Source organism: Scyliorhinus canicula, chromosome 7 (assembly GCF_902713615.1).
Source record: "Scyliorhinus canicula chromosome 7, sScyCan1.1, whole genome shotgun sequence".
In the NCBI taxonomy this organism is placed as follows: domain Eukaryota; kingdom Metazoa; phylum Chordata; class Chondrichthyes; order Carcharhiniformes; family Scyliorhinidae; genus Scyliorhinus; species Scyliorhinus canicula.
In genome coordinates, this window is record NC_052152.1 from 204,626,825 (window position 1) to 204,653,007 (window position 26,183).

At 49.3% G+C, this 26,183-nt stretch overlaps 1 protein-coding gene across 2 annotated transcripts in view; it reads right to left on the reverse strand.

Annotated features, from left to right (window-relative positions):
* LOC119969734 (double-strand-break repair protein rad21 homolog) overlaps window positions 1-26,183 on the reverse strand; it is a 137,444-nt gene that overhangs the window by 60,902 nt on the left and 50,359 nt on the right. For both annotated transcript variants that reach the window (XM_038803752.1, XM_038803753.1), the window contains exons 6-9: window positions 11,429-11,620; window positions 8,444-8,551; window positions 7,163-7,276; window positions 5,030-5,259 (exon numbers count right to left, since the gene is read on the reverse strand). In XM_038803752.1, the coding sequence (XP_038659680.1) occupies window positions 5,030-5,259; window positions 7,163-7,276; window positions 8,444-8,551; window positions 11,429-11,620 (644 nt within the window). The remainder of the gene's footprint in view (window positions 1-5,029; window positions 5,260-7,162; window positions 7,277-8,443; window positions 8,552-11,428; window positions 11,621-26,183) is intronic.

Sequence of the window (26,183 nt, forward strand, 5' to 3'; positions counted from 1 at the left end):
TACTCCAGACCTCAGAAATGGGGTTGACTTTACTGCCCTCTGAAGTGACCCGGCAAGCCACTTGGTTGTATTCAAAAAATAAGTTCATCATCACTTTCTCAGGGGAAATTAAGGATGGATAATTAATGCTGACCTTGTCAAGAATATCCATAAACCATGAATGAAATTTGAAATAAATGTTTCTTGAACCATTAGTATTATTTTTATATTTCTTCTTAATAAGGTGCACTGTAGAATAAAGACTGACAAACATCAGAAGCCAGAAATGTATTTACATATAAAAATATCAACTAAATACTCCTTTGTTCTTTGATTGAAGAGCACCTCACACTTCAGAAGTTCAACCTAGTTATGATCAATATTTTGGAAAATCAAATACTGTGTGTTCATTCCAAATGATATTTCTGACCTCATGACATGGTGATGTTGGGTGATGCTAATCTAAAACAAGGGGAAGAAGCTCCCTGAAGGCTGCCAGCAGCTTTAGGTGAGACTGAGGGTGAAGTCCAAGAACCTTACTGCTCTCCAGGAATATCATCAGCACCAGGAGGCTCAGGAAGGCGGGAGGACACTTGGGGTGGGCTGTGCACTTGTTTCTCAGATGAGTGCCTGTGCTGGTTGGGGATAAAGGAAAGTTTTACTTTGAATGAGATACTACTATTGCATTGAGTTGGCTTCCATGCCTTGGATGCCTTACTGAAAGTTTGCTGGCTCAATGCATCCCTCATGTCCCTGCCCCCCTGAATATTCATATAATCTTACCCTGTGCATTCCCAGGTTCATCCTCTGACCCATCACTGGAGTCATCCTCCCTGGTCTATGGTCCTGCGTCATTCTACTCAGCCTCCTTGTCAGGATCCTCTTTGTCAGAGCTAAATTGTGCAGGGTGCAGCACGTGACAACTACGAGACACATGCTCTGGTGAATATCGGAATGGATTGGTCAAGGTATCGGTAGCTCATCTCGAGCATCCTGATGGCCCTCTCCACCACTACTCTTGTGGATGCATGACACTCCTCTGCCTTAGTTCTTGGTTAAAGGAGCAGGTCCATCTGCCACCTCTTCAAGGGATAGCCATCGTCACTCAGGATCCATCCATCCAATCTTGCAGGAGCCATCGAACAGCCTTGGAATTTGGGAGTGCCGCAAGATGTATGAATCGTGTGAGCTCCAACGGGCACAGACTTCTGGAATCTGTGTCCTGCAGTCACAGAAAATCTTTATATTAATCGAGTGGTATTTTTTTTTGTTTTTTTTTTATAAATTTAGATTACCCAATTATTTTTCCAATTAAGGGGCAATTTAGCTTGGCCAATCCACCTACTCTGCACATTTTCGGGTTGTGGGGGCGAAACCCACGCAGACACGGGGAGAATGTGCAAACTCCACACGGACAGTGACCCAGAGCCGGGATCGAACCTGGGACCTCAGCGCCGTGATTAATCGAGTGGTATTGATTTCTGTTGATGAAAGCTCTTGGCTCTCCTGCTGGCGCCCTGATGGCCTCATGTGTGCAGTGTGGAGCACCCTGGATGCAGGGAAACACAGCCATCACCATAAACCCTTGTGGCTCTCGCTGCCTGGCTGCCCTCATCTCCTCGGTATTTGATGAAGGTGCAGGCATGTCTGAAGACGGCATTGGTCACTAGCTTGACACCACTTCCACCGCTGGTTGTGAGATGCTGCACAGAACCCCCATTGAGCCCTGAACTGAATCGGAGACATAGAGTTTGAAGGTCAATGTGACATTCAATGTGAGGTGAGCCCCAGTGCAGTTGGAGACAATTTCAGGACCTATTATGTTGCAAAGGGCACTAGACCTCAGATATTTGCAGGTAGTTGGTGCGCTGTCTATATACTCCAGTTGCCGGGTAGTGCGTTTTTGGCGTTCTCTCCCACCTTGTCCTCGCTGCTGGCCCTGCACCAGCCGAGACTATGCCTCTCCTCTAACAGGTCTCTGCCTGGGACATTACTCACTTTAACTTTGCCTCATCTCCCTCCCAACCTCTTCTCCTATTCAGAGGTCCCACCAGCTGAGTACACTATCCCTACTGGAGCTGATGCAGAGGACCAGAGCCGGCAAACTCAAGGAGACAACCAATGAACTGGAACAACAGGCTGAGAGATCTGCGGTGCGGCAGCCGAAGAGGAAGGAGTCAAATTGGACCCCATCCGGAAGGCCCCTGCCCTAGACTCAACATGTATACTCAAGCCGTCAGGAGTCGTGTCAATGCCAGATTCATCAGTCGCATTCACAAGACAGCCTCGAACGTCACCCAAGCACAACACAACGCCATCCGCGCTCTCAAGACCAACTGCAACATCGTCATCAAACCAGCAGACAAAGGAGAGGCCACCGTCATACTGAACAGAACAGACTACTGCAAAGATGTGTACCGACAACTCAACAATCAGGAACACTTTAGACAGTTACCTGCAGATCCGACCAAGGAACACACCCGCCAACTCAAGAGACTGATTTAGATATTTTTTCCAGACCTTCAGAGCACCCTATGTGCTCTCATCCCATTTACGTGTTGGAGATCTCTACTGCCTCCCGAAAATACACAAGGTCAATACACCAGGCCGTCCTATTGCATCAGGCAATGGAACCCGGTGTGAGGACCTCCAAGGCTACATCGAGGACATCTTGAAACCCATCGTACAAGGAACGCCCAGTTTCTGTCGCGATACAACGGACTTCTTACAGAAACTCAACACCCATGGACCAGTTGAACGAGGAACATTACTCGTCACAATGGATGTCTCGGCACTCTACACCAGCAGCCCCCATGACGACGGCATTGCTGCACCTGCCTCAGTACTCAACATCGACAACTGTAAATCTCCAGACGCAATTCTGTATTTCATCCGCCTCATTCTCTATCACAATATCTTCACCTTCGACAACAAGTTCTTCATCCAGGCACACGAAACAGCCATGGGGACCAAATTCACACCTCAATATGCCAAACTCTTCATGCACATGTTTGAACAAGACCTCCTCACCACACAGGATCTTCAACCGACATTATACACCAGATACATCAATAAAAAACATTTCCTTTGGACCCATGGTGAAGAATCACTGAAACGACTACACGATGACATCAATAAGTTCCACCCCACCATCAGACTCACCATGAACTACTCTCCAGAATCGGTTGCATTCTTGGACACACTCATCTCCATCAAGGATGGTCACCTCAGCACATTGCTTTACCGCAAGCCCACGGATGACCTCACGATGCTCCACTTCTTCAGCTTCCACCCTAAACAGATTAAAGAAGCCATCCTCTATGGACAAGCCCTCCGTATACACAGGATCTGTTCAGACGAGGAGGAGTGTAACAGACATCTACAGACGCTGAAAGATGCCCTCTTACGAATGGGATATGATGCTCGACTCATCGATCGACAGTTCCAATGCGCCACAACAAAAAACTGCACCGACCTCCTCAGAAGATAAACACGGGACACAACCGACAAGAGTACCCTTCGTCGTCCAGTACTTCCCCGGAGCGGAGAAACTACAACACCGTCTTCGCAGCCTTCAACACGTCATCGATGAAGATGAACATCTTACCAAGGTCATCCCTTCACTCCCACCACTTGCTTTCAAACAACCGCGTAACCTCAAACAAACCATTGTTTGCAGCAAACTACCAAGCTTTCAGAACAGCGAACACAACACCACACAACCCTGCCGTGGCAACCGTGCCAGATCATCGACATGGGTTCCACCATTACACATGAGAATACCACCCACCAGGTACTTGGTATATACTCGAGTGACTCGGCCAACATTGTCTACCTCATACACTGCAAGAAAGGATGTCCCAAAGCGTGGTACATTGGCGAGACCATACAGACGCTGTGACAACGGATGAGCGGACATCGCACGACAATCGCCAGGCAGGAATGTTCCCTTCCAGTCGGGGAACACTTCAGCAGTCAAGGGCATTCAGACTCTGATCTTCGGGTAAGCGTTCTCCAAGGCGGCCTTCAGGACGCGCGACAACGTAGAATCGCCGAGCAGGACCCCCCCCCCCCAAAATCTGGCCAAGGCTTGCAAAATCTTACCAACTGTCATGGCTTGAGACAATTCACACCTCTTTAACCTGTGATTATCCCTCTGCAGTTGCTCCGTCTGGACCTGTAGACTTAATTACCTGCAAAGACTTGCATTCAAAGTATCGTATTGCATCTTTGACTTTGTCTACATATATGTTTCTGGAAGCCACCTCTTCATTCACCTGAGGAAGAAGCAGTGTTCTGAAAGCTAGTGATTTGAAGCAAACCTGTTGGACTTTAACCTGGTGTTGTAAGACTTCTTATTGAAAATGATGGAACACAGTCCTTCAATCGTCAGGAAAATCTTCCAGTGAAGTTCTGAAATGCTGAAAGTCACGCTTCAAATGCTAAATTAGGAATTTCAAGCAAAACTCTGCACTTATATAGCACAAACTCTGTCACAGAAGAACTGCTACTGCTCAAGGGATGATTTATCGATGAGAAAATTAAAAAAGCAGAAAGAGCACGTTTTGCCTGTGTGATGAGCTAAAAACCACCCTGGCAGCGTAAAATCCCTGTTGATTGGACTTTAAATGGCCTTAATTGGCCCTTTAATTGTTGGTAGGTAGAGATCTGATTCATGCCCACCCGCTGACCTCGAAATCGCGCACCTGTACAATGAAATCGGGAAACACACCCGACGTCGTCTCATGTGGTTTCATGCACTTCTGGTTCGGGTGCTTGGCCTGACTCAACCATGTCAAATCCTATCCCTTAATTTTCTGTGAAACAATTCAACTACTTTAACAAAGCTAAAGCATTTTTATACTTTTTGAGGCACTCTGAGAGGATAGCTTTAGATTTATTTGTTTTGTTTTTTGAAAATTAATGTTTATTTTTTAATATGAAAGATCCGACAGAAACAGTCGACCAGTGAAGCAAACTGTTCTTTACTTAAGGGCTGTTCTAATTTTCACCATCACTGTGGCACGTGCTCAAATTAAACACAAATTACCTTTAATAATCTGTAATTAATTAAGGGTTGGGCAGGCTGAGAGTTGAGTTTTTCAACGCCACCTGTCTCTTTCCAAATCATCAGCTTCTTTGTAGGTGGAGCCAGCTCTATCATTGTAATTATGTCTGAGAAGTCTTCAATCTGTTCACGAATGGTGTTACTATCAAGTTCCTTAACACAATCCACAATAAGCTTCCGCCTCCTCTTACCCCGTTTTCTTTCTGAAGAAACTAACAAGAACAATATCAGTATCAAAACTGTATGAATTGTTCCATAGTGTTTCTAACATCTTACACAGTCTCCCAAACGGAGAATCTTGCCCATTGTAATCACCCCCCTTCCCCACATTGCACAAACATACATACCCCTCTTCCCAAAAATCCTCCTCCACTCACTCAGCAGCCCCTCTTCCCAAGCTTCCTCTCCCCACTCACTTAACTGTTCCTCTTCCCAATCCCTTTTCCCCCACTCACCTATTCAGCAACCCCTCCTTCTGAAGGAGGTGAGAAGGTGACCAAACAGGTGGACGAGGGTAAAGCAGTTGATTATCATCATAGAATTTACAGTGCAGAAGGAGGCCATTCGGCCCATCGAGTCTGCACCGGCTCTTGCAAAGAGCACCCTACCCAAGGTCAACACCTCCACCCTATCCCCATAACCCAGTAACCCCACCCAACACATTGCACAAACATACATACCCCTCTTCCCAAAAATCCTCCTCCACTCACTCAGGGCAATTTTGGACACTAAGGGCAATTTATCAAGGCCAATCCACCTAACCTGCACATCTTTGTGACTGTGGGAGGAAACCGGAGCACCCGGAGGAAACCCACGCACACACGGGGAGGATGTGCAGACTCCGCACAGACAGTGACCCAAGCCGGAATCGAACCTGGGACTCTGGAGCTGTGAAGCGATTGTGCTATCCACAATGCTACCATGTATATATGGATTTCAGTAAAGCGTTTGATAAGGTTCCCCACGGTAGGCTATTGCAGAAAATACGGAGGCATGGGATTCAGGGTGATTTAGCAGTTTGGATCAGAAATTGGCTAGCTGGAAGAAGACAAAGGGTGGTGGTTGATGGGAAATGTTCAGCCTGGAGTTCAGTTACTAGTGGTGTACCACAAGGATCTGTTTTGGGGCCACTGCTGTTTGTCATTTTTATAAATGACCTGGAGGAGGGCGTAGAAGGATGGGTGAGTAAATTTGCAGATGACACTAAAGTCGGTGGAGTTGTGGACAGTGCGGAAGGATGTTGCAAGTTACAGAGGGACATAAATAAGCTGCAGAGCTGGGCTGAGAGGTGGCAAATGGAGTTTAATGCAGAAAAGTGTGAGGTGATTCATTTTGGAAGGAATAACAGGAAGACAGAGTACTGGGCTAATGGTAAGATTCTTGGTAGTGTAGATGAGCAGAGAGATCTCAGTGTTCATGTACATAGATCCCTGAAGGTTGCCACCCAGGTTGATAGGGTTGTTAAGAAGGCGTACGGTGTGTTATCTTTTATTGGTAGAGGGATTGAGTTTCGGAGCCATGAGGTCATGTTGCAGCTGTAAAACTCTGGTGCGGCCGCATTTGGAGTATTGCGTGCAGTTCTGGTCGCCGCATTATAGGAAGGATGTGGAATTATTGGAAAGGGTGCAGAGGAGATTTACCAGGATGTTAACTGGTATGGAGGGAAGATCTTATGAGGGATTTGAGGCTGTTTTCGTTAGAGAGAAGAAGGTTAAGAGGTGACTTAATTGAGGCATACAAGATGATCAGAGGATTAGTTAGGGTGGACAGTGAGAGCCTTTTTCCTCGGATGGTGATGTCTAGCACGAGGGGACATAGCTTTAAATTGAGGGGAGATAGATATAGAACAGATGTCAGAAGTAGGTTCTTTACTCAGAGAGTAGTAAGGGTGTGGAATGCCCTGCCTGCAACAGTAGTGGACTTGCCAACATTAAGGGCATTTAAATGGTTATTGGATAAACATATGGATGATAAGGGAATAGTGTAGATGGGCTTTAGAGTGGTTTCACAGGTTGGCGCAACATCGAGGGCCGAAGGGCCTGTACTGCGCTGTAATGTTCTATGTTCTAACTTTATGAAATATGAGTTTTATAGATAAAGAGGAGTAAAACTAACCAGTCGTATCAACTGGCTGTAAGGCAAAGCCCTCTTCTTCATTGAGCAGCAGGGTTGTTTGATCATATAGAGTGCTTTCTGCTTGAACTAAATGATCGGGAACATCTGAATCACCTATTAAGAAAATAAAATGTAAAAATAAATGAAAAACAACTTAACATTCACTTTTTTTTAATGCTCCCTACCCTAGGAAGCAAAGTTGCAACACTCACAATGGGCAGGATTTTCTGTGACCCCCGCGGCGTGTTTCATGGGGCGGCAGGATCTTCTGGTCCTGCAGGGAAAACCCACAAAGGTGGGTTGTCGTCATCTGTACCGGAAGATCCCATCAGTGGGAACGGCCAGGAAATTCCAGCTAATGATTCTAGTAGCTGCAAACAGATCACTGCACCTTTGCTCGGGGGTTGTTCATGGGTGTTATGCTGACGTACTGTTTTGGCTCCATAGCGTTTTTAGGTCTTCAAAAGGCCAATTTAACACATTTCTTTCTAGGTCAACTGATGGTGCCTCAGTGGAATATCTTACAATATAGGTGTCATAATCTTTATGCCTCAGGCAACAGTCAAGTACTGTAATATCTATAACAGTGGCTGGCACATGAGGCAGTTTAACAGGAGGTTAGATTTCAGCTTCTCCTACAACTCACATACTGCCACCATCGTGAGTCACAGTCCATAAAGACAGAATTCCATGAACAAATCCATGTTAGTGCATCTCAACCTGGAGATTAATGACAGGTGCCACTTGTTCATATCTGCTGCAGTGTCATCGACCAGGGAAACATCCTTTGTCCCTCCTCTTTCCGTCGAAATAAGAAAACCTGAACATTTTTGCTGAAACCAAAGAGGTGGATTGAAATTGACAGGTTAACCAAATTAATAAAATGCAAGGCACCATCAGTGACATGGAAGGTTTCACACAAAAATGCAGTATTCAGGTGATTCATTTAGATTAAAGGAAACTGCAGGCTAGTGATTTAAATCTTCCCAGTTCATGCAAGATAAGTTAACAAGATTTTTGGAATTAGGCGAGATTTTGTTGGATAAGGATATTAAAGGATATGAAACAAAGGAAGACCAACCATGATTCTAACTGAATGCTGGGCAGACTGAAGGGGCTGAATGGCCTCCTATTCCTATGATCCTTTCATCCAACCCTATAGAACAGTTTCACTGGTTACAGTTGAACTTCTTAGCTTTGTAGCTTTCAAAACTAAAAATAACACGGAGCATACTAACGCACAGCATAATTTTTCACTTCAAATGCTATATAATGCCATACCAGTCATATCAGTCGGGAGCTTTTTATTGGGTAGATCGTTAGTAATGCTTCCCTTAGCATCTGCAAAATCCACGAAAGCATTTTCAGCTTCGCCACTAAGAAGCTCCTCTGAAAATTAAATGGAAGGTTCCTGAGCCTTTATAGGAAGGATTACATTTGTAAGTTATTTAAACACATTGGCAGTGAATTAATTTATTTCTGTGGCATTGCTTCCTGAAAAATGCGTTTGCAACTATACCATATCAATCGATTAGACAAAGCACTGTGTACACTATTGCTGGTATAAAGATGCAAAATTTACTTTAGTTTATCTCGGGATGGAATTTTTTGCCACGTCCAAACTAGACAAGGGATGGGACAGCTGTGGGGCAGGGAGGGGGATCATAGCTTAATTTCTCAAATTTGTTTATTATGAAAATCTATCTGGGGTACAGCAACACCACCATATGCTATTTTGCTCAAGTGGTCACTGTTGTTGTGCAAGCCAGAACACTGCATATTGGCAGATTGTAAATAACAACACACTAGCCTCTGCTGGGGAATATTGTCAGACTGAAGAGAGTGAAGCTTTTTTGCTGCAACATAGGGTAAGGCAGCCACCACATCAATTGCAAAGGGGCTAAATTCATGGGGTCTGTCCATCAGTCGGTGAGGCACAATCCTTCCTCTCAAGCCAAAAATGCTCAATTCCAAAGACTAAAAAATAAATGGTAAGAAATACTTTGTAAGCTGCATTTCTCAAACTTACATCTTATATCCACATCCTAGCCATCTATAGGTGGGTCTGCTCCACACTGCTGGGTCAATGCAGCGGGAAATTATGGGCTGGATTCTCCGCTGTCGGGATTCTCTGTCGCGCCGGCAGCCCCGGAGATTTCCCGACGGCATGGGGCTGCTCACAGTGGGAAACCCTATTGGCTGGCTGGCAAGATAGAGAATCCCAGGGACGTGCCACACCAGAAATCTGATGCGGCTGGATGGAAAATCCCGCCCAATGTGTATGGGGTGAGGTGGGATGCAGACACAGAACAACGTAGGAATATATCAGGCAGCATACACATAAACATATTTTGCCCAACAAAAAAAAAAGGAGACTGGAAATCCCAGTACACTGTGTATCCTTAATATCGTATTCGACTATTGCTATGGTACTGGGGGAGATTTTCAGCCCATTTTTGCCATCAGCATGAACAGCGACATGGGTCCAAAATCCTGCTCGAGTCGGGAAATGAGATTCTCACCCGTGAGATCTCATCCCCAATTTTTCCCATCCCTTGCTGGTGACGTAATGAGCTACCCATCCAGAAAAGGGGGGGAACCCCTTTTCAATATATTTTAATACATTTAAAGATCATTAAAGGGCTTCCCAGCCACATGATGCCCCCCCCCCCAATGAATATTCAACGAGGCTTAAAGCAGTTACCGTATATACTCGCGTATCATTCGATCTCGCGTATCATGCGACCCCTAAATTTTTAACCCCAAAACATGATTTTATGCTATACCTCATGTATCATGCGAGTCACTTTTTTGGAAATTAATTTTGGAAACGAAAACTTGCTGTGGTCACAATCAGTAGTATTCTGATGGGAAGAGTGAATTCTGTTGTGAAAGCTGTTCGCGATTCGAACAGCTTTCCAGCTGGCTTTACTAGCGTCGTTCTGCCATTTGACGTTTCCATTCATAAAAACATGAATGGAAACGTCAAGTAGCTGAACATCTTCCCATCAGAATGCTGTGGTCAAAATCTGAAGAGTAGTATTCTGATGGGAAGATGTTCAGCCACTTGACGTTTCCATTCATGTTTTTATGAATGGAAACGTCAAGTGGCAGAACGATGCTAGTAAAGCTAGCTGGAAAGCTGTTCGAATCGCGAACAGCTTTCACAACAGAATCCACTCTTCCCATTTTCCCATCAGAATACTACTGATTGTGACCACAGCATTCTGATGGGAGGATGTTCAGCCACTTGATGTTTCCATTCATGTTTTTATGAATGGAAACGTCAAGTGGCTGAACATCTTCCCATCAGAAAAAACAGCAAGTAAAACACACGCGAATTTTGTATCTCGCGTATCATGCGACCCCCCAAATTTAGGCTACAATTTAGGTCTTCAAAAGTCGCATGTTACGCGAGTATATACGGTATATAAAAATGGAAATCACTCGAAGGGCATGCCTAGGCAGTGACCTGGCACTGATCCCTGGTACAGGTTGGCAGTGGGCAGTGCTGGGATGGCCCTCCGGGGAGCCTCATAGGGAGGTTCCCCTTATATGTGTGAGCGGGTGGGGGTGGTGCCAAAAACCTGGTCTGAAAACTCGGCTGTGTGTCTAGAGAGAGTCACACCAGTTTTCAGTCAGAACCTGGCACTGACAAATTTTGATAAAATTCCGCCCATTGAATCTGCAGTTTTGATTCAAGAAATAAAAAGTTTAATACAAATTATGGGAGAATGGGGCGTGTGGCAGTAAGATAGCTTCACAGAGCTAGGTATGTGACAAAAAATAATTTGAATGACCTACTACAGGTGAAACCACATATCAGATGATTTGGTTATCAGAAGGCCAAAAATGGAACCAAAGTGCATTCCTATTGGCATAGTCTTAGGCCAAACTCAAATCCCATATCTAAAGCGAAGATGATTTATATGATCAGTGAGTATAACATTGGAAATTTAAATACATTTACTTGTTGGATGTTTCACAGAGTAGACTTTTGAGCCACTTATCCATGATAATCATGATACTTGGGGTGGCAAGATAGCACAGTGGTTAGCACTGTTGCTTCACAGCACCAGGGACCTGGGATAAAAGTTAGTTACCCCATTGGGAGGTTTACACTGGATCGTTATTACATTCCTTGAAGAGACAAAATCAGAAAAGATACGATGACAATTATAAATCAGGAAATGGCTTAAGTGGATAAAACTTTTAAAAATTCAAATTAATTAAAATAGAGTTATGTTTTTAAAAAATTAAACATACCTAACATATAAGCTGCTCCTTCATCTCCAAATCCGTCATTATGAAAGCTAGTTTTACCACCGTTTAATACAAATGTTTCTTTTGCAACATTAGTGGAATTATATTCTGGTGTTTGAGCAAAAATGGATTCACTGGTGCTCATCAGATTGTCATCCAATATACAATTATTACTTAACATTCCATAATCATCACCTGGTAAGAAGAATAAGTACTTAGAAAATTGTTTTTTTTTAAAAAAGCACACAAACAACATGGTGAAGCCAAAGGCAGTTATACAGTCATAGAGTCCTACAGCCCTTCGGCCCACCATGTCTATGGCGACCATAAAATATCAATCTATATTAGTCCCATTTACGAGCACCTAGTCCATGCCTACTATGCCGTGGCAATTGAAGTGTTTATCCATATTCTTCTTAAATGTTACAAGAGCACCTGCCTCCACCACCCTCTCAGGCAGCGTGTTCAATATATCCACCACCCTCTGGGTGAAAAATTTTTCCTCAGGTTCCCTCTAAACCACTTACTCTTCACCTTAACTCTATGCTCTCTGCTATGGGGAAAACATTCTTGCAAATACCCTGCCTATGCTTCTCATAATTTTGTATACCTCTATCTGATACCCCCTCAGCCTCCTCTGCTCCAGGGAAAACAAACAAAGCCTATCCAGTCTCTCCTCAGAGCTGAAAGTTTCCATCCCGGGCTAAATTCTGGTGAATCTTCTCTGCACCCCCCTTCAGTGCAATCATGTCCTTCTGATGATGTGGCAACCAGAACTGAGAATGCAGGAATTCTTTTCACTTGAGAAGCCCAACTGAACTAACAGCAGACTTAGCAGTGCAGATGCAGATGAGTACAGTACTGTGTGCAGTTTGGGTTTCTCTACCCAAGGAAAGATATACCTGCCCTAGAGGGAGTGCAATGAAGGACGACTGACTGGTTCCTGGGATGTGGGGATTACCTGAGGAGGAAAAATTGAGGAGAACCAGGCCTATATTTCCGCCGTTTAGACGAATGAAAGGTGATTAAATTAAAACAGACAACAGGGACGATGCTGAGAAAATATTTTCCCTGGTGTGGCTGAGGGATCTAGAGCACTGAGTCGAAAGTCTCAGAATTAGAGGTCAGTAATATAGGACTGTGATGATAAGAAATATCTTTACTCATAGGGTTGTGAAACATTGACATTTTCTACCCAGGGAGCTGTAGATGCTCAGATGTGCGAGGCAAGTTTTTTACACAGAGGATGGTAAATATATGGAACGTGACGCCTGGGGAGATGGTGGGAGCAGCTACGATAGTGGCATTTAAGGGACAGCTAGACAAATATATGAATAGGGTGGGAATAGAAGGATACGGACTCCTTAAATGCAGACAGTTTTAGTTTAGGCAGGTACCATGGTGGGCACAGGCTTGGAGGGCCGAAGGGCCTGTTCCTGTGCTGTATTGTTCTTTTATACGGCAGCACGGTAGCATGGTGGTTAGCATAAATGCTTCACAGCTCCAGGGTCCCAGGTTTGGTTCCCGGCTGGGTCACTGTCTGTGTAGAGTCTGCATGTCCTCCCCGTGTGTGCGTGGGTTTCCTCCGGGTGCTCCGGTTTCCTCCCACAGTCCAAAGATGTGCGGGTTAGGTGGATTGGCCATGCTAAATTGCCCGTAGTGTCCTAAAAAGTAAGGTTGGGGGGGGGGGGGGGATTGTTGGGTTACGGGTATAGGGTGGATACGTGGGTTTGAGTAGGGTGATCATTGCTCGGCACAACATCGAGGGCCGAAGGGCCTGTTCTGTGCTGTACTGTTCTATGTTCTAACTTAGCATTCGTCACTGAGAAAATAATTATTTTATTTTGTTACTGCCATACTAAAAATGTGTACTAGATTGGGCTCCATAAACGGTTTTGCTCCAACAAAGCAGTAATTTTAGAATAGGATTTCAAAACAGCCATGTCATTGTGCTGATCTATTCAAGCTGCAGCTCTGAAGTGTTCTTCTGGCTGAAACTCGTACTATTATGGGAGCAGGTTCTATTTAAGATATTTTAACTCAAGGAACTGGAGAATTCACAGAAGAGCTAAATTCAGTACCCTGAGATACATAATAGGTTTTCATATCACTGCAGCAAATTGCCTTATATTTATAGAACCTACCCAATTAACATTCCACTAAAATTAATAAAATTAAAGATCAGGAAGGTTCTATTGTCAGTTGGTGATTTACTCCACCACATTACTGACCAGCATATCAATATGAAAATCTACCCCTGGTAAAGGGAGATGCATCTGATTAGATTTTAAAAATTCATTGCACATAATGGGCTAAACAGGTTGTGCCCAGAAGACCATATTCAGAAAATATAGAAAGCTACAATATGAACTTGGATTTCACACTGAAGTAAATGTTCCAACACTGAGTGCTAAACTGGAAAAGGCAAATTACGATAACATTAGACAGGAATTGAAGAATTTGGATTGGGTGCGGCTGTTGGGCGGTAAATCAACATCAGACATGTGGGAGTCTTTCAAGCAATCTTGATTAGGAATCGGTCATGTGAGTGTCTCATTAAGAAATGTTTTTGTCTTATCACATGGCTTCAGTGTTGTCATTGTGTGGGTGGAGCTGGGCTGTGGCTCTGGCCTTTACTTTCATTTTTGAGTTTGGACTGGTTTTGAACTGCACAGGTTGAAAGAAGTGTTCCTCTATCTCCATTTTAAAAGCTGTTTCCAGACTGCTTGATAACTTAAAAGGGATAATTGTTTTCTGGAAGGAATTAAAACCTGCTGTTTGGAAAGGGGAACAAGAGGATCAATAACAAGTCTCATACCAGTAAAAAGGCTGTGTGGGGCAGCACGGTGGCACAGTGGTTAGCACTGCTACCTCACGGCACCGAGGTCCCAGGTTCAATACTGGCTCTGGGTCACTGTCCATGTGGAGTTTGCACATTCTCCTCGTGTTTGCATGTGTTTCGCCCCACAACCCAAAGATGTGCAGGGTAGGTGGGTTGGTCATGCTAAATTGCACCTTAATTGGAAAAAATTAATTTGGTACTTAAATTTATTTTAAAAATAGGTTGTGTGCTGGGCCACACCTTTGAAAAGGGGTTTCTGGTTTTACTTGGATTTTGTTATTGAATTGGAACAGGTAAGGGGGAGTTTATTAAGGATTATACATAGGTTACTGTAGCTGTGTGGGGTCTTTATGTTTGTAGTTGATAAAAATTCTTACGTGTGCTTATACAAATATTAACTAAATTCGTAGAATTAAGCTTGTTTTTGAGTAAAAGCGCCAAAGAACTCTGTTGAATAACATCTGAAAGGCATGCTCTTGTGCTCATCGTAACCAAAATCAATAAACAATTGTAGGTCCGGTGAACTCCATGATATACCTTGGAGTTTTCTAAACCCTGGCCCATAACAATTCAGGAAAGTCACATTCCTGAGAGAACGAAGGATAAGTATGGGAAGTTTAGGGAGCCTTGGATAATGAGGGATATTGTGAACCTCGTCAAAAAGAAAAAGGAGGCTTTTGTACAGTCTAGAAAGGTGGGGACAGTCAAAATCCTTGAGGAGTATAAAGAAAGTAGGAAGGTACTGAAGTGGGAAATTAGGAGGGCTAGGAGGGGTGATGAAAAGACCTTGGCCAGTATGATTAAGATGAATCCCGAAGCTTTTTATTCATATGTAAAAAGCAAGACGGTGGCCAGGAAAAGGATTGGACCACTTAAGAACAGCGGGGGGGAATCTATGTGTTGAGCCAGAGGAAATGGGCAAGCTACTAAATGAGTAGTTTGCATCAGTGTTCACCAAAGAAAGGGATTTTGTGGAAGATGATTCTTGGGTAGGGTGTGTGGACAGTCTGGATCATGTTAACATCAAAAAGGAGGTAGTGGGTCTTTTAAAAGATACTACGGTAAATAAGTCTCCTGGGCTGGATGAGATTTACCCCAGAATGCTGAGGGAAGCAAAGGAGGAAATTGCTGGGGCCTTGACTGACATCTTTGTATCCTCATTGGCTACAGGTGAGATTCCAGAGGACTGGAGAATAGCTAATGCGGTACCGCTGTTTAAGAAAGGTAGATGGGATAATCCTGGAAACTATAGGCCGGTGAGCCTCACGTCGGTAGTAACTTATTGGAGAGAATTCCCAGGCACAGAATTTATACCCATTTGGAAACAAATGGACTCATTAGCAATAGGGGAGGTCGTGCCTCACTAAATTGATCGAATTTTTTGATAAAGTGACAAAGATAATTGATGAGGGGAGGGCGATCGATGTTGTTTACATGGACTTCAGTAAAGCCTTTGACAAGGTGCCTCATGGCAGACTGGTACAAAAGGTGAAGTCACGCGGGATCAGAGTTGAGGTGGTAAGATGAATACAGAACTGGCTCGGTCACAGAAGGCTAAGAGTAGCAGGAGAAAGGTATTTTTCTGAATGGAAAGTTGTGACTAGTGGTGTTCCACAGGGATCTGTGCTGGGGCATCTGTTATTTGTAGTATACATAAACGATTTGGAGGAAAATGTAGTTGGTCTGATTAGTAAGTTCGCGGATGACACCAAGGTTGGTGGTGTGGCAGATAGTGTTGAGCATTGTCAGAGGATATTGCATTAATGGCATTAAAAAGGCATCTCGACAAACACATGGCTAGGATGGGTATAGAGGGATACGGCATAAGGAAGTGCTGAGGGTTTTGGCAAAGGTTGGTATCATGACTGGTACAGGCTTGGAGGGCCGACGGGCCTGTCCCTGTGCAGGAAGTTTGTTTCCTGTTTTTTGTACTAACCATCCCAAAAGGCTACAATGGGCATCACCTCCACGGACTGAATTTTATGGGAAGGCATATTGCACCCCCACTTCCCCTGTATAATAGTCGATTGCTTGAGGTGGCTCTACAGTGATATTATAATAGCACCCAGTCAGATAGAACATACAGTGCAGAAGGAAGCCATTCGGCCCATCGAGTCTGCACTGACCCAATTAAGTCCTCACTTCCACCCTATCCCCGTAACTCAAGTAATTCCTCCTCACCTTTTTGGTCACTAAGGGCAATTTATCATGGCCAATCCACCTAACCTGCACGTCTTTGGACTGTGGGAGGAAACCGGAGCACCCGGAGGAAACCCACGCAGACACGGGGAGAACGTGCAGACTCCGCACAGACAGTAACCCAGCGGGGAATCAAACCTGGGACCCTGGCGCTGTGAAGCCACAGTGCTATCCACTTGTGCTACCGTGCTGCCCGTGCTGGGAGTGGTTTTAATGCTGCCAGCAAATCTGATTCTCTGGCAACTCGGTAGTACCAGCAGTGCCAGAACTCAGTTATAGGCACTGTTGGGACTACAAGGAGTATCAAGAAGACCATGGCGACCAGACTCAAAAAGATAAGTACCAAGGTTTTTGGTTAAAGGATTGTGGACCCTTGAGGGGGGGGGGGGGGGGGGGGGGGGGGGGGGGGGGGGGGGGGGGGGGGGGGGGGGGGGGGGGGCTAGGCTTTGGAGGTCAGGAAGGAGGCATAAAGGGAGGATACCATCTTGGGTGTCTGCTCAAATGTACATTGGGTACCCACCAAAGGAAGTAACCACCTTCCTTCCCGCTGTTTCCCATCAATGGTGAAAAAGCAGGCTGGTTACCAACCATTGTATTATGGTAGTGGAGGTGGAATTAAGCCTGTAACTTCCCACGAATTGACCAGTTAAGGGTTTTAATAAGTGGGCATGCTGCAGTGGGCAAGCTGCCCAGAAGAATGAGGGGGTATCTCATAGAGACTTATAAAATTCTAACAGGACTAGACAGGGTAGATGCAGGGAAGATGTTATCAATGATGGGTGTCCAGAACTAAGGGTCACAGTTTGAGGATTCATGGTAAACCATTTCGGACAGAGATAAGGGGCGAAATTCTCCGACCCCACGCAGGGTTGGAGAATCGGCCGGCAGCGGCGTTAATCCCGCTCACGCCGGGTTTTTTATTCTCCGACCGGCCAAAAACCGGCGTTGTGCAAATCCCGCCGGCAGCCTCTGAAAACAGCTGGCGCCGCCGAGATTTCATTATATTTTTCTTTCACCAAATCTCCGGCCCGCATGGGCCGAAGTCCCGCCGACGTGGCCACGGGTCACGTCGGCGAAAAACAGAGTAGCTTTAAAACGGCGTCAACCATTGATGATGGTTGACGCCGTTCAGTGTCCGAGGGCGAGTGCGGGGGGGGTTGCGGCGTTGGGGGGGGTGGGGTTGCGGCGTTGGGGGGGGGGGTTGCGGCGTTGGGGGGGGGTTGCGGCGTTGGGGGGGGGTTGCGGCGTTGGGGGGGGTTGCGGCGTTGGGGGGGGTTGCGGCGTTGGGGGGGGTTGCGGCGTTGGGGGGGGTTGTGGCGTTTGGGGGGGGGTTGCGGCGTTGGGGGGGTGGGGTTGCGGCGTTGGGGTGGGGTTGCGGCGTTGGGGTGGGGTTGCGGCGTGGGGGGGTTGCGGCGTTGGGGGGGTTGCGGCGTGGGGGGGGTTTGCGGCGTGGGGGGGGTGTTGCGGCGTTGGGGGGGGTTGCAGCGTTGGGGGGGTTGCGGCGTTTGGGGGGGGTTGCGGCGTTGGGGGGGTGGGGTTGCGGCGTTGGGGTGGGGTTGCGGCGTGGGGGGGGTTGCGGCGTTGGGGGGATTGCGGCGTGGGGGGGTTGCGGCGTGGGGGGGGTTGCGGCGTGGGGGGGGTTGCGGCGTTGGGGGGTTGCGGCGTTTGGGGGGGGTTGCGGCGTTTGGGGGGGGTGCGGCGTTGGGGGGGGTTGCGGCGTTGGAGGGGGGTAGGGGTGGAAGTGTGGGGAGGGGGGTAGGGGTGGTGGGGAGGGGGGGTAGGGGTGGTGGGGAGGGGATTAGGGGTGGTGGTGGGGAGGGGAGTAGGGGTGGTGGGGAGGGGGGTAGGGGTGGTGGTGAGGGGGCAGGGGTGGTGAGGGGTGTAGGGGCGTTGGAAGGGGTAGGGGTGGTGAGGGGGGTTGGGGTAGGGGGCAGCGGCGTGCAGAGGGGGCGGACGATGCGTTGGCCCCGGCCATCCGTCGCCCCCCCCTCTGCTCGCCGGCTGCCCCCTACCCCAACCCCCCCTCACCACCCTACCCCCTCCAACGCCACCCCCCCCTCTCTCAACTCCGTTAGCCCCCCCCCCTCAACGCAGGTAACCCCCCCCTCTCCTCTCAACTCAACGCCGCAACCCCCCCCTCTCCTCTCAACTCAATGCCGCAACCCCCCCTCTCCTCTCAACTCAACGCCGTAACCCCTCCCCCCCCCAACGCAGGTAGCCCCCCTCTCCCCTCAACGCCGCAAAACGCCCCCCCTCCCTCCCTCCCCTCCCCTCCCTCCCTCTCCCCCTCTCTCCCTCCCTCCCCCCTCCCTCGCCCTCTCAACTCCGCACCCCCCACCCCCCACAAACGCCGGTCCTCTCTCTCTTCTCCTCCCCCCCCCCCCAAACGCCGGGTCTCTCCCTTCTCCTCCCCCCCCCCAATGCCGGGTCTCTCTTCCTTCCGCCCCCCCCCCCAACGCCGTGTCTCTCTTCCTCCCCCCCCCACGCCAGGTCTCCCCCCCCCCCCCAGGTCTCTCTTCCTCCCCCCCCCCCCAACGCCGGGTCTCTCTTCCCCCCACCCCCCCCCCTGAAACGCCGGGTCTCTCTCCCCCCGCCCCCCCCCAAACGCCGGGTCTCTCTACCTCCCCCCCCTCCCAACGCCGGGTCTCTCATCCTCCTTCCTCCCCCCCCCCCCTCCCAACGCCGGATCTCTCTTCCTCCCCCCCCCCCACGCCGGGTCTCTCTTCCTCCCCCCCCCCCCCCCCCAAACGCCGGGTCTCTCTTCTCCCCCCCCCCCAAACGTCGGGTCTCTCTCTCCCCACCACACAAACGTCGGGACTCGCCACTTCCGCAGCGGGTGAAACTGACGCGTATCGCGTCAGTCCGCTGCTGGCCCTTTCGGGAACGGAGATTACCGGCTTAAAAGAAGGCCCGGACGCCGGAGTCATCCGCACCGCTTTTTCCCGCCGGAAATGGCTCCGTCGGTCCGCGGAGAATTTCGCCCAAGGAGACATTTCTTTACACAAAGAGTGGTGAGCCTGTGGAATTCGTTACCACAGGAAGTTGATACTAAAACTTTGAATATATTCAAGAAGCGGCTGGATATAGCACTTGGGGAGAATGTGATCAAAGGCTATGGGGAGAAAGGAGGATTAGGCTATTGAGTTGGATGATCAGCCATGACTGTGATGAATGACAGAGCAGGCTCGAAGGGCCATAAGGCCTTCTCCTGCTCCTATCTTCTATGTATGTATCTATGTATGCCTGATGCCTTACCTGCTCACCATTTTATGGAGACAGCTTAAGGGTAGGTGGGAAGGGGGTGGTCGAGCCACCCAATCTATTTTATGGAAATAACGTTGCCATAGTCCCAGATGATCATAGGCTGCTTTCCCCTTTGACAGGGAGAGCTGACTGGTGGCGATTTGACCTGAGGATCACCACATCTCAGGTGAAGGGCAAGGTTGAGAAGGCAAGGTCCTTATGAATAATCTCAGCTGGCACGGGAATTGAACCCGTGCTGTTGGCCTTGCTCTACATCACAAAGCAGTTGTTCAGCCAACTGAGCTAAACCAGCCCCATCCTATGTTATGTGTAACCCCTGGCTCAAACATGTCCAGAAGGGCTGTAAAATCCTCCCCCAAGAGTTAGTGACTGAGCACTAAGACCTCATCCACAAACACGGTCGAAAAGCAAAAATTGTCAAGAGCAGTGTCAACTCCGGTAGCTGGGACATAAAAATATAATTTTGTAAATTTATGGTTGCCATTATCATTTGAACAGAACCCTAAAAGGAATGAGCCCCTCTTCCCAAAAAACAAAGACTTCTTTCAGACAGAGGGCGCAATCTTCCGGCTACGCATCGTCGAAAAAGCAGCTCGCTGCGGCACAGTGTGGCCGGTGAAAGTCAGGAGAGCGAGGCTCTAAGCCTTACTCTAATGTGCAGATTGCCGAGAGCTGAGGTTTTGGGATTAAATCTGTTCGCCGCAGGGACCTTGGGTGAGCACTGTTAACAATAATATAATAATCGCTTATTGTCACAAGTCGGCTTCAATGAAGTTACTGTGAAAAGCCCCTATCGCCACATTCCAGCGCCTGTTCGGGGAGGCTGGAACGGGAATTAAACCTGCGCTGCTGGTCTTGCTCTGCATCACAAGCCAGCTGTCTTAGCCCATTGTCTTAAACCAGCCCCACTGGCAAGGCAAGATGATAGCTCTTTACCTCAAATGGGGACCAGACGGAACGGCACTCATGGGGGGTCTCCAAGGGATCAGAGGTCCCCAGCTGCATGCCCTTTCAGCAGGGTGGTACCCATGCTCTGCTGGTGCCCAGGTGGCACTACTGCCAGGGTGCCAGATTGGCACTGTCAACGTGCCAAGCTGCCATTTTGTGCACGCAAGCAATCACTTCAGGTTACCCGATGTGGGTTTTGGAGGATGTGGGGAGGGCTGGAGAAGCCTTCCATGTTGTGTTCAGGCTGGGGGGCGGTTGGAGATTCCTTTCGGGGCCTCGGAGATTGGGATGCCATTTTTAAATGTCTGACGAGCAGAGCTCCCCATTGTAAAAAACGGGGCTATGTGTGGCCTCAGCGGCACATTCTCCATTTAGGCCTCTTATTCAAAGTGCGTAGCGTTGACTAGCAATGTGTTTCTGGGCACTGCAAGTGCCGGGAAACACGCTGCTAAATGCGCTCACTTGAGGACTTTGTTCTCTTTTGGGAAGATTGCGTCGAGAATTACCAATGGGAAACTCGAAGGGCTGGAAAATCCAAATCAGGAGATATACGTAAACCATTAATTCTTCCCTTCCTCTTTAACCAAGTATTTTTTAGTAAGTTTCAACTCTTTTGCTTTCCTAACCACCCCAATGGCTTAATATCTATTTATGTATCAATTTTACTCTACCCCTCACCATACCACGCTGCTTATTCTGCAATGTAAAATGCCTTGGATGTTTTCAACCATAAAAGCATGACACTACTACAGTTGCATGTTTTACCACCGTTCCAGTCTAATGTCTGCCTCTAACGATTAGAAATATCTGCTTAACTTCCGGTGGCGGCGATGTCCGAGTGAGCCGCACATTCGGTGGGCTCTCACTCCGGCGGGTCTGAACAGCTGTTTCCCCGCGATAGCGGGACCACGGAGGCGGCAGAAAGGCTGCCGGGAATAGAAGAGGAGAGCGGGCTGCAGAAAATGAAAGTGTGGGAGGCCAGCAGGTGAGGAAGAAAGAGAGAGAGACGGAGGCAAGGAGGAAGCTGACCTGCATGGTAAGATGGCGGACCCACGGACCTTCCTTCCTCCAGGACAAAGGGAAAAAAAAGTTTGGAGTTGCTGAGGAGGGACAGCTTGGACCCACTTCAGATGCCCAGGAGGGGGTAAAAATTTAAGGTGCTGGGCAAAGGAAAGCGGCAGCGAAGGCGCTGAGGAGCGGGCTGCGGCATATGGAACAGCGGGATTCCAGAAGGCAGAAGAAGAAGGAGAAAAAGGGACAGAGACAAGGACCTGAAGAAAATTACCTGGGACCTAAGATGGCGGACACACGGACCCCGGACTCAGCAATCCAGTTGGCGCTGGATAACATGCTCCAGGTAATGAAGTCCAGTTTTGAAGCGCTGAAGCGGGACAGCTTGGACCCAATCCAGAAAGCGGTGGATCAGCTGAACCAGAGGATGGACGCCCAGGATGTTAAAGTTAAGGAGCTGGGAGAGGCGGTGGAGGAGCAGGCGGATGCGCAAACGGTTGCAGCGGTAGAAGTGGACGGCCTGAAAGAGCGGCAGAGAAGACTGCTGGACAGAGTGGAGGAGCTGGAGAATAGAATCCGCAGGAACAATCTGAGGATGGTCGGCCTCCCGGAGGGGGCGGAGGGAGCTGATGCTGCAGCGTTTGTAGCAGACCTGCTGAAGCAGCTGATGGGAGCCGAAGCCTTTCCACGACCGTTGGAGCTGGAGGGGGCACACAGAGTGCAGGCAAGGCAGGGGCGGCCGGGCGGACCCCCCCGCCCGATGGTGATTAGGTTCCACAGGTTCGTGGACAAGGAGCGGGTGCTGCAGTGGGCAAAGAGCGCCAGGAGCAGCACGTGGAACAACAGTGTTCTCCGCATTTATCAGGATCTAAGCCAGGAGGTGGCTCGGCGGCGAGCAGCCTTTAAGAATGTCAAGGAGGTGCTGTTCAAGAAGCACGTGAAGTTTGGTCTGCTGTTCCCAGCCCGGCTATGGGTCACGCACCAGGGTCAACACCACTACTTCTCCGAGCCCGAAGAAGCGATGGATTTTGTGAGGGACCTGGGGCTGGTCCCGAAAGGAGGCCCCAAGGACGCAAGTTAGGGCCCGAGGATTTTTGTGGGAAGGAACGCCGAATGTGCCTGGACCGCTGCTCAACGGTTTGCTGGGCCAAAGGGGCCAAGCGGAACATTTGAGACTCTTTCCTTTGTGCATGGACATTTATGTGCTTTTTCTCTTTTTTCTGTGGTTTTTTCCCTTTTATGTTTTTTTTTCCTGTTTGGGCTTTTTGTGCAGCTCGTGGAAGACACTGGAACCGGCTGGCCCCAGTGGGGGGGGGGGGGAGGACGGGGGGAACAAGGGGAATGGGACAGGAAGGCGCCGGAGTGTTGAGTCACCGGGCTAGCAGATTGGCTAGTCAAGGAAGTCAGATGGGGGGGGAAGTTACAGCCAGTAGATGGCGGGGGTGGGGGTATCGGGGGATGGGGTTAGGGGAGGGGGGGGTTGTTCTGCTGACGGGAGAGGGACTTGAAATAGGCACTGGAAAGGAGGTCGAGGGTGGAGGCAGCCAAAGGGCGGGCCAGGAATGGCGCGACGCACGGGTCAGGGGCCGGCCCGAGAAAGGCTATGGCTGACCGGCGGGGTGGGGGGGGTGGGATGTGCCCCCCGACCAGGCTGATCACCTGGAACGTCAAGGGACTGAATGGGCCGGTTAAGAGGGCGCGGGTGTTCGCGCACTTGCGGGCCCTGAGGGCGGACGTAATTATGTTGCAGGAGACACATCTGAAAGTGTCAGACCAGACCAGGCTAAGGAAGGGCTGGATTAGCCAGGTCTTCCACTCAGACTTGGACTCGAAGTCCAGAGGGGTGGCAATCATGATCAACAAGCGCGTGCAATTTGAGGCAGAGGGCATATCTGCAGACAGGGGGGGCAGATACCTGATGGTACGGGGCAGACTGGAGGGGAGAAGGGTGGTGCTGGTGAATATATATGCCCCGAACTGGGATGACGTGGACTTTATTAAAAGAGTGCTGGGGAAGATCCCGGACTTGGATTCTCGCAAGCTAATAATGGGAGGGGACTTTAACATGGTCCTTGACCCGACTTTGGATCGGTCGTGTCCCAGAACGGGTAGACTCTCAGCAATGGCAAGGGAGCTGAAAGGGTTTATGGGGCAAATGGGGGCAGTGGACCCCTGGAGAGAGGGACAGCCAACAGGAAGGGGCTACTCGTTTTACTCGCACGTCCATAAAGTATATTCCAGGATAGATTTCTTTGTAATAAGCAGGGACTGTATGGGGGAGGTAAAGAACACGGAATACTCAGCAATTACCATTTCAGACCATGCCCCGCATTGGGTGGACCTGCAGTTCGGGGGAGCGAGTTATCAACGCCCGCAATGGAGGCTAGATGTGGGACTGCTGTCGGAGGAGGGGATCTGCGAGAGGCTTCGGAAATGTATAAAAAATTACCTGCAGGTGAATGACACTGGGGAGGTCTCAGCGGCGACCGTGTGGGAGGCGCTAAAGGCAGTAGTTCGGGGGGAGCTGATTTCAATTGGGGCCCACAAAGCCAAGGCAGACCGGGCAGAGATGGATAGATTGGTCAGGGAAATGGGCCGGATAGATGAAGAGCACGCGGAGTCCCCGGGGGAGGTTTTACTCAGGGAAAGGCGGAGGCTACAGGCGGAACTGGGGGCACTATCCACGAGCAGGGCCGTGGAACAGCTTAGGAAGGCGAGGGGAGTGGTGTACGAGTATGGGGAAAAGGCTAGCAGACTGTTAGCGCAGCAACTCAGGAGGAGGGAGGCGGCCAGGGAAATAGGTAGAGTGAGGGACGAGGGGGGACGCAAAGTGGAGGATCCGGCAGAATTGAATAGGGTATTCCGGGACTTCTATCGTAAGCTGTATACTTCGGAGCCGCCGGAAGAACCGGAGGGGATGAAAAGGTTTCTGGACGGGTTAACATTCCCAACAGTTGGGGGGGGGCAAGTGGAAGAGCTGGGCGCCCCGATTAGAGTAGAGGAGGTATTGGGGGGCCTAAAGGCCATGCAGTCGGGGAAGTCCCCGGGGCCGGATGGATACCCAGTAGAGTTTTATAGGAAGTTCTCTGAGCTGGTGGGCCCGGTCTTGGCGAGGGTTTTCAATGAGGCAAGGGACAGAGGGACCCTGCCGCCGACAATGTCACAAGCCACCATATCTCTGATATTGAAGCGGGGTAAAGACCCGGAGGTATGCGGGTCCTACAGGCCAATCTCCCTGATTAATGTAGACGCCAAGCTCCTGGCAAAGGTATTGGCGGGGAGAATGGAGGACTGTGTACCGGAGGTGATTGGGGAGGATCAAACTGGGTTCGTGAAAGGTCGGCAGCTGGCGGCCAATCTGAGGAGATTGCTCAACGTGATAATGATGCCCCCGGCGGGTAGAGAGGTGGAGGTAGTGGTGGCAATGGACGCCGAGAAGGCCTTTGACCGGGTGGAGTGGGACTATCTATGGGAGGTGCTCGGACGGTTTGGGTTCGGGGAGGGATTGGTGGATTGGATCAAATTATTATATCAGGCCCCGAGGGCCAGCGTCAGGACCAACAGAGAAGTGTCGGAGTACTTTAGGTTGTACCGAGGGACCAGGCAGGGCTGCCCGCTCTCCCCGCTGCTGTTTGCGCTGGCCATAGAGCCGCTGGCGATGGCGCTGAGAGCCGCAGAGGGTTGGAAGGGGATGGTGAGGGGCGGGGTTGAACACAGGGTTTCTCTTTATGCAGACGACCTGCTCCTGTACGTGTCGGACCCAGTGGCCGGGATGGGAACTATACTGGGAATGCTGAGGGAGTTCGGCCAGTTCTCAGGATACAAATTAAATACGGTCAAGAGTGAAATGTTTGTGGTCCAGGCAAGGGGCCAGGAGAACAGATTGAGAGGGCTACCGTTTAGGCTGGTTGAGGAAAATTTCCGGTATTTGGGAATCCAGGTGGCACGAGACTGGGGCAGGCTGCATAAGTTAAATTTGGCCAGGGTGGTGGAGCAAATGAAGGGAGAGTTTCGGAGATGGGATGCACTCCCGCTGTCGCTGGCAGGGAGGGTGCAGACTGTAAAGATGACAATCCTCCCTCGATTTTTGTTTATTTTTCAGTGCCTCCCGATCTTTATCCCACAGTCCTTCTTCAAAAGAGTTAACGGGCTGATCATGAGCTTTGTCTGGGCGGGAAAGTCTCCGCGGGTAAAGAAGGCGATGTTGGAGAGGACCCGCAGCGAGGGAGGGCTGGCTTTGCCGAGTCTGGTCAATTATTACTGGGCGGCCAACATCGCTATGATAAGGAAGTGGATGGTGGGTACGGGGTCTATCTGGGAGCGGGTGGAGGCGGCTTCGTGCAGGGGCTCCAGTTTGGAAGCCCTGGTCACGGCTCCTCTACCGCTGCCGCCGGCCAAGTACACCACCAGCCCGGTAGTGGTGGCGACCCTGCGGATATGGGGCCAGTGGAGGAGGCATGTGGGGGAGATGGGGGCGTCTGTCTGGGCGCCAAT